The 8,704-nt window shown below is 42.0% G+C and overlaps 1 protein-coding gene across 1 annotated transcript in view; it reads left to right on the top strand.

The window, feature by feature from the left end:
* Positions 1-3,678: 3,678 nt before the first annotated feature.
* The window catches only part of LOC117452222 (transmembrane protein 132C), a 279,729-nt gene continuing 274,703 nt past the window's right edge, over positions 3,679-8,704 (top strand). Inside the window, exon 1 of the mRNA XM_034090728.2 lies at positions 3,679-4,445. Within this exon, the coding sequence (XP_033946619.1) occupies positions 4,364-4,445 (82 nt within the window). The 5' untranslated portion in view covers positions 3,679-4,363. The remainder of the gene's footprint in view (positions 4,446-8,704) is intronic.

The raw sequence follows: 8,704 nt of genomic DNA, 5'->3' as shown, positions 1-8,704 counted from the left end.
GTAGAGGTGTGCTTTTAGCGACATATCAACCTCATGATGCTTACTTGGAATCCAGCTTATAAAGACTTATCATGTTCTTAGCTTGCCATTCATCACATCAATATGTGATCATTTAAATAATACACAGCTGTCAATGTTTAGACAAAGTTGTTAAATTGTGGATCCTTGTATCCTACCCAGCTTCTATTCATATTTTTTCCATTAACCAGTCTTAGCTTTACATTTACACTCCCTCCGTCGTCTTCTGCTGATTTCTCTGTCCTAGCTCTCTGTGTCTTTTAACCTCTTTCCTTCTCTTGCGCTATTCTCTTGTTTTATTGTTCTCTTTCTCTTTTCTTCAGCCAGCATTTATCCAAAGAGGTAAATGAGGCCAAGGTTTATATTCACATATCTTTATACATCCATGCTTCAGATCCGTAGTCCACAAACTCATGTTTTACGTCACAGTGACTATAGGTCCAATTCTTATATACTGTCTCTGAAGGTTAATGTTCTTCATGTCTTAATTTGGAAGTGACAAAGATTATCTACAAAGAGTTATTTGATATTTATTAAAGGTTTTGGAAAATAATTAAAAGATGATTTAAAAAGGAATGTTCCCCTACTTTAAGACATGCAGTTGATGTTGACAGTTGGGTGTGTGTCAGCCTCTATGGTGTCAGCAGGAGTGAAGTTTCATCTTTTTTATAGTTAAAGTAACAGAAGATGTGAAGTGACTCACAGTGCAAAGGGCATCTCACCACTGAGAAGCCATAGAGAGAGAGAAGCTGAGACGGGTGCAGTGACCACCATCACCTCGGGGTGGGCACAGAACAGCATGCAGACTGACAGTGATGGGAGAGAGGAGTTCTAACACTTGTTGTGATGTGTTTCAGCTCTTGACTTAAGGATACCTCTGACAAAAACTTGGAATTTTAAAGCGAGGAGTAAAACTGTTGCTTCCTAGGTTGGTAAAGCCTGTGTTTTTCATGCCTGAGTCACTCTTTCTTGATTCCTGTTGCCCATATGCAGATCTACATGGACTCTATTTTCAGATTAATAATTTTTACTTAGAAATGTTGCTTTACTGCAATAACAATTACTTAAAAATGAAATGCTACCGCTCAATTCACAGTAAGGAGAGTCCATTAACTACATAATACAAATTGGGGCTGTTATAATAAGGGATTTCAGCTGCATTGGACTTATCCCAATCTCTATAAACATCGGCCTATCATCATCAGACCAATCGCTGTTGTGTTGGGGGATCGGACTGAAATCAAAACGTGGATTAGATCAGAGTTTGTGGTCAGACTGGCAGTCAATACATATCGCCACCAGCCATTGAGAACCAGGTTTAAAAGCACTTTATTTTTCATTTATTAAAAATGTAATCAATTACAGGTTGTAGTTTGACAGTCACAGACAATGCAATCTTTGTGATGCATGACTTCCTTTTTGTGATATGATAAATATTTGCTGCCTCGTGCCTTCCTGTAATACTAAAAGTGAAATAAACTATAAAAGGAAAAGAAAAATAGTTGTTTCCTCAATTATTGCCAAAATCATATTTGCCCTGAGTTATGAGTATAGTTGGCATCTTCACTTTTTGAAGATAATATTCTGAGCATGCATGTCTAGATGAACCAGCTTACTGTTACTTACTATATTTTTACCAGCAGAATGTTTTTATCCAACTTTGAAATATGTAGTCTTTGTTTTTTTGTCCATAGATTTATCTTCAATTATTTTTCATTCTGTACCAAAATCTCTTCCCAGTGGGGACTTATGTGTATACACACACACACTACATTTCTACAAATATCACTTTAACTGAATACTGAACTAAAGCCTTGCTTCGGTTGCAGCCCCAAGAGTAATAATTCAGTTACAAAAGAAAATATTTCAAGCTTAAGTCTCACATAATGCTGCGGCTCGCTGAGGGAAAAGTCATTGTGGGAAATTAGAATAATATTTTAAAATATACTGATTTAGTTCTGCTCCATAATATGGACGGATGGCGGTAGCTTAGCTGTAATAGAAGGAGTCAGTGTGCGGCTGCGGAGGCCAAATGTGTTTTGGGAAAGTGACTGAACAACAAAACAGGACAAGTGGAAAAAGAGCAGTCAAGTTCACATGCTGGAATCTCAGTGAGGGGAACAGAGAGAAGTGACGGAAGAATAAGTGGGATGCATTAAAGATGAACGCACCAAAGCATGGGCCTTCTTCAATGACAATCACATATACTGCTAATTAAGGACATATGAAGGATGAATGTATCGAGGGGTCTTCTTCTGTGAGTGCCACCACTTAGTGTCGCTTCTAGACACTAGGGGGGGCTGTCGCTCCTTCTTAGCCTCTCTTAGAGTCCGTGAAGTCAGGCAGACAGGCAGACAGACAGCAAGGCTCACGTTTCTCCGTCTCCGGAAATCCTCCCAGCCCTCCGCCGACGGACTGATTTGCAATTCAATAAGTCACAATGTCATCTCTTTAGCTTTTACACATTTAGCTGACAAAGGGAACCAGGCAGGCTGCCTTATTAAATATTGTTTCGGACTTTAAGAAGACCATAATGTTCTCTCTCTACTGGCTTATTCACACACTCACAACCCCCCCTCACACACACACACACACACACACACACACACACACACACACACACACACACACACACACACACACACACACACACACACACACACACACACACACACACACACACACACACACACACACACACACACACACACACACACACACACACACACACACACACACACACACACACACACACACACACACACACACACACACACACACCGCCCTATCAATAGAAAGTGAATGAGTTTTATTACAAGGTGCCTGGTGTATCACATTTTGCAGTCGTACACGCCACTGGAAGCGGATGTGGGATGTGGTGTGTGCGCGTGCGAGCACCATAGGCTAGGGCAGGCTATAGGGGCTCGTGCGAAGGTGGTGTCTATCGATTACAGAGAGAACAGGTGTAGCGTGTGTCTTTTTTATGAATAATGCAGAGAAGGGCTTTGAAAGGATAAACAACACACACACACACACACACACACACACACACACACACACACACACACACACACACACACACACACACACACACACACACACACACACACACACACACACACACACACACACACACACAACACACACACACACACACACACACACACACACACACACACCTGATACATCAATCGTACAGAAAAAGACGCCTCTTCTGATGGGAAACCTCCCTGTTTGAAATTTGACAACAGACTAATTCACATGTATTTTCCTTTCAATCATTGGCTGAAAGCGCTCGTTATCATTGTGTAATTTATATTTTTATTTAAGAAAACACATACTTCAAAACAATCATTTTGGTAGCGTTGTGAATGTCTTTGACTCCCCCAAAAAATAAACATTTGAAGAAATAATTGCAAATGAATCTGATACATTTTAAACGATGAAAGAAGTGAAAAAAGCCCAAAGGAATTCCTCCACGTTCCATTGGCTGCTTAACTGTCGCTCAAATCCCCCAAACCCTCCCTCGCCCCCCCCCACTCTCCTCAGCCCCTCAGCCCTCCTCCTCTGCCGGCTGGTGGAGGCGTCAGACCTCCTCTTCAGTCCTCTCCTCCCTCCATCCCGCGGACGAGTGTATACAGACTCTCAAGTTGAGCCCAGACGCGCACATAACACGCACAGCAAGAGAGGGATAGTCGGATAGACAGACGGGGGGAGGAAGGAAAAGAAGGAGAGCGCGGACGGAGCTGCTGCCGGGCGAGCGGAATTTGGATTTTGTATGAGCCTTAAGTGACAGAGTTGTCTGGGTTTTGTTGTCTCAAAACCGCACATGAAGTGGACTTTTTAATTGGCTGTTAGAGTTCTTCGTCCTCTGCACCGGTCTGTTTAAACTTTGGAAGAAAAAAAAGTGCGAAAAAGGGAGAGGCATTGAGGTTTTTCACGGCTTCGGCTGTCCCGTTTGGATAATTAAAGCGCACCGATGGAGAAAGCTCACCACGGGGGAAAACGGGTTCATTCCTCGGCTCTATGTTGAAGGAGACACACAACTGACTTTTTTGCTGGTGGTGGGGGATTAGAAAACAACAACAACCAGTCTTCTCCGGAATTGCCCATTGATTCCTTTTTTATGACTGACTCCAGAAGGATTTATAGTTCACTCCAAACCTCATCCGCGCGGTGTCTCTGGTCAAGCACAGCGGGAGCGCAGTTTGGTCAAATTGAGATTATTGATGGCACCGATGCGGTGTGAGTGATCTCTCCGGGGGAAAGAAAGAAGATTACACAAACTAAACGATCCCTTTTTCCGTTTTGTGAACAGTCCCGGAGATTTTTACCGACAGGAGGGATGGAGACGGTCAGGGGAACGGGAGGCGCGCTGGTGGGATGTCGCTTCTGGAAGACGGTGCTTCTTCTTTTCCTGATAAAAGGTAAGAGAAGCAGATCAGGCAAAAGACTGTCCGTTTGAAACATTGTTTACATTTTGGGGCTGGAAATCGGTAATGTAATTCCCACTTTCGGTTTCCTTTTGGTTTAACTTTATGTTGTCTCAAAGGCATGGACGTGCATGTATTATAATTGTTGGCATGTTTCCTTTGCTTAGTTATGGTGCGTCAATGTGCGCTTTCTCAATTAAGGTAAATCCAACTCAAAAGTGTAACCATCTTTGCCTCCCTTAGAAAATTCTCATCAAGTGTTGTATAAAGTTTTTCAAAGTCATGACACCTGCGTAATTAAAAAAGATTCGTGGTTGCCATAAAGTGACCACAGTCTGTCTACCATCATGTTAACACTGCCCCGGAAATGTAAAATAAGCAATTACAAAAAATCTTAGCCAAATGACAATCGATTAGCCCTTTTTCACGTTGACACCTCCTGTATCCAAGCGTGTGTGCGGAATAATAAGTAATGATTGAACCGAAGCTTCAAATGACAGATGCGCCTGACCGAGACACACGAGCCCCGGCTGGTCAGCCCGGGTGAGACCCCGGAGAGGACTGATCTCACGGCAGCTTATACACACATGACATTCAAACTTTTCTTTGAATTTGCAAAAAGACTGATCGTTTTCGCATGGTGTCTCCTGCTCATTGAGAATTAGTGCCCTGTGTGAGAGGATTTATTGTTAAATCGGAGAAACATACACTGCCCCTTCGCCGTTCTTGAAATCATGAACTTGGAACTGAGATATATAGCATATGGAGCCTCACTCACATCAGAAGTGAAATTATGATTTATGCACTCATAATAGAAAGAAAAACGAATAGAAAAGCTATTATTTTACCTCCATGTACTGGCAGCCCCATGACCGTCTATGAAATGCACCGATTTCCTGAAATGACTCTTTAGAGGGCTTTTATATCTAACTCGTGGTTTGTGACTTAAAAAAACAAAGAACACAACTGCTTTTTCCAGCTCAACTGAAGCTACTTATATTTTATTTGGAGCTAAACAATCTGCGCAGATGGCGATTCACTATCCTGTTCCAGAACACCGAAACAGCGCTGAGATTTTGTGAATTCAGTTCGGGTAACACACCACCACTTATTTCAGGGAGAAAACCCAAAGAAGAAGAAGCATAATGCGGAAGAAAGCTGACAGATATTTTGGGTTTGGGAACATAGTGCACACTTGTACGCCTCCGTTTTCCGCACAAATGACAGTCCTTCAGCATTAGTATCATATTCCCGGGACGGCAGTGTATAGTGTGTGTGCGCTCTCGTTCTCTCACGGCTCAGTGATCGGCAGTCGCTGCGCCGTGCGCTCCGGAGCGCGGTGGTCGCCGGCACACCGACAGGAGACCAAACAGCTGTGCCCGACAAAACGGCTGAGTAACCGAAAGATTAAATCAACCAAACACTCTCTCATACTCTCCTCCTGGCACCGTCTCTTCTACCCCCCTGTCCTCAATACAGATTATAAAAGAGTTTTGTCTTTGGCTAGGGATTTAGTCTGACAGTGAATATTGCTCTTTGATTGTTGTTTAGTTGTTCCCTTGGTAGTAAGGATGGACAGTATCTCTCTTATTTGTGGTCTATATAACCATCTATTCCTCTTAAACACACACACAATCACTGTCTTGATCTCCGTCACACATATGAGTATGGAAAGGTCCATTTCAACGTGGCTGTGGTTTAAGGTTTTATTGGGCATTGGGGAGATTTGGCTCTAATGCTCTAAGGCAGGTAAAAGGGCAAAACACCAACCTTGCCTTTTATCTCTCTCTACAGTATATGTATTGCCAGTTTTAGTGTGGTGCCTTCCTCTGAGCTTCAGTGTTCTTATGCATTGCTTGTGCTAAATGTGTTTGCAGTTTTTATATTCTCGTCATCTGTGAATCTTCAGGATTTCCCCCCCATATCTTAAAAACATCACCATCCTTAAAAACCTATATCGGCATTTTTTGATTATAAGCAATATATGTCACCGGACCTCTACAAGAGTTGTCTTTATCCCTCCAGTTGTCCCTATTTATGTTATTTGCTCGTCATTCCCCTGAGTGGCGCTTCTATTTTCATGTCACTGCATTTCATTGTAATTGCATCACTCGTTGCAATTGATTGAACTCATTGAAGGTTTGTTCAAACGTTGAGCATCAGAAATATGTCGTTACCGGGGGGGTCATGACTCGGTAGGTGGTTTTCTCATGGGCTGTTGAGGGCATTGGGCCTGGGAAATCCTTACAGATGCTATTGCAAGTTATACTTATTCAACTCATATAAGTTCCATTTTTATATATCATATTTTTTATAAACTTCAACTGCAAGCATTGTTGATATTTGAGGGCTAGTGTCAGAGTAATCACATTATTTTCCTTTTATTTCCTTTTAGTACAGCATATATGACTAATCTTTTAAATCTTGTAGCTGGATATTTCAACAAAAAAGTGTTTTGCAGATCAGCTTACAGGCCTTAAATAAAATAGAAATGCAATACTGAAATACCATGACACTGGTTTAGTTAGCCTACAAGAGATTGATGACCATTTATTTTTCAACAGTCCCGCTCAGTACATATACCTTGGTGACCATAAAATAACCAAACAGTATTTTTCAATAGGAACTTTTTGTCAAATATCAATATCTGTATGGGTCCATGTCCAAGGAAAATGCTTATTTATGAGTGGCTGGCCGGTGTCATTTAGAATTGTGAAATCACTGACATTATGAGACCACAAGCACAAGCATTGAAATACTTTTCAACAGATTACCTCATTGTTCAGTAGCTCACTTTAATGCTTTTAGCTTTTGTAGAGGTAGCCCTTTTTTAATGTGGGGGAAAGCCATGTGACCGTTTGTACTCTGTGTCAAAAGCAGGAAGAAACCCATCACCATTCTGTGTGTGTGTGTGTGTGTGTGTGTGTGTGTGTGTGTGTGTGTGTGTGTGTGTGTGTGTGTGTGTGTGTGTGTGTGTGTGTAAAAGGGTCTGCCTGTGTGCTCAAGCATGTTTTGCAGCACACTGCTAACCTGTAGCACAATGTCAGCACTATGCACCATTACTCAGGCCATACAGAGCATTAATAATGACTGATGAAAAATAACTGACACACGCACATGCACACGCACGCACGCACACGCACGCACGCCCACACACACACACACACACACACACACACACACACACACACACACACACACACACACACACACACACACACACACACACACACACACACACACACACATACACACGCACACACACACACACACACACACACACACACACACACACACACACACACACACACACACACACACACACACACACACACACACACACACACACACACACACCCTGTCTCTCCTCTACACTGCTCTCTCTCTCCCCGCTCTTTGTGAGTGTATTTATCTTTGTGTCTCATTGTTGGTTTCATTCACTGGCTCGCTGACTTACTCCGGCGTACACTCATATGTCACACACGCTCGGGACGCACACACACTCGCAGGCACACACATACAGCACATCCAAACACACCCACACACAGAGGGAACATATTTTCTGAAAAATAGAGACGTTTTAAAATCAGACAAGGAACTATTTCAGGGATGGAAAATGTGAACTTTGAACATTTCCTAATAGATGGCAAAAGGGAATGTGAGTGTGTGTGAGGCAGCTGAACAACATGATGTTAGATAATCATACCCCTTTAGTGTGAGCCTTTTTCCTTTCTGCCTGTGTCACATACACACATGCACACACTGGCATGGACATTTGTTGTAGTAAGAGGTTAGAGCACAGGGAAATACGGAGAGGGTCTAGAAAAGCTCAAATTGGATGCAATGAAAGAAGTGGACATGAGGCAGACTTCACTGTCTACCTACTTTGTTCTCTGTGTTGTGTTGCGTTTTTTTGCTTTTTATGCATCTTGTATGTTCACGATATTACAATGAGAATTCAAGGTTGGCTGTTTGTGAAGGAATATATCAAACTGCAACTTTAAAGAGCTGCTACTATCTCAAATACTTTTAACACAATATGCTTATTTTAAAGTGTTATCAATTCATTGTTTTGTTTGTATTGAGTTGTCAGTATACCCAATTATACAATTTTTTTACCTTCATCAGCGGCCCAGTTAAGCATACTTCATATTCTCATTTTCCCTTTGTGAAAATGAAACACAGATAGTGTGAATACAGTTGGAACACGTATGGTTAATTGAAGTTTGTCTTCATGTGATTTTCAGACTCCT

Source organism: Pseudochaenichthys georgianus, chromosome 9, assembly GCF_902827115.2.
Source record: "Pseudochaenichthys georgianus chromosome 9, fPseGeo1.2, whole genome shotgun sequence".
In the NCBI taxonomy this organism is placed as follows: Eukaryota; Metazoa; Chordata; class Actinopteri; order Perciformes; family Channichthyidae; genus Pseudochaenichthys; species Pseudochaenichthys georgianus.
Note: the sequence above shows the minus strand (reverse complement) of the source record. Positions and strands in the feature narration are given on the sequence as shown.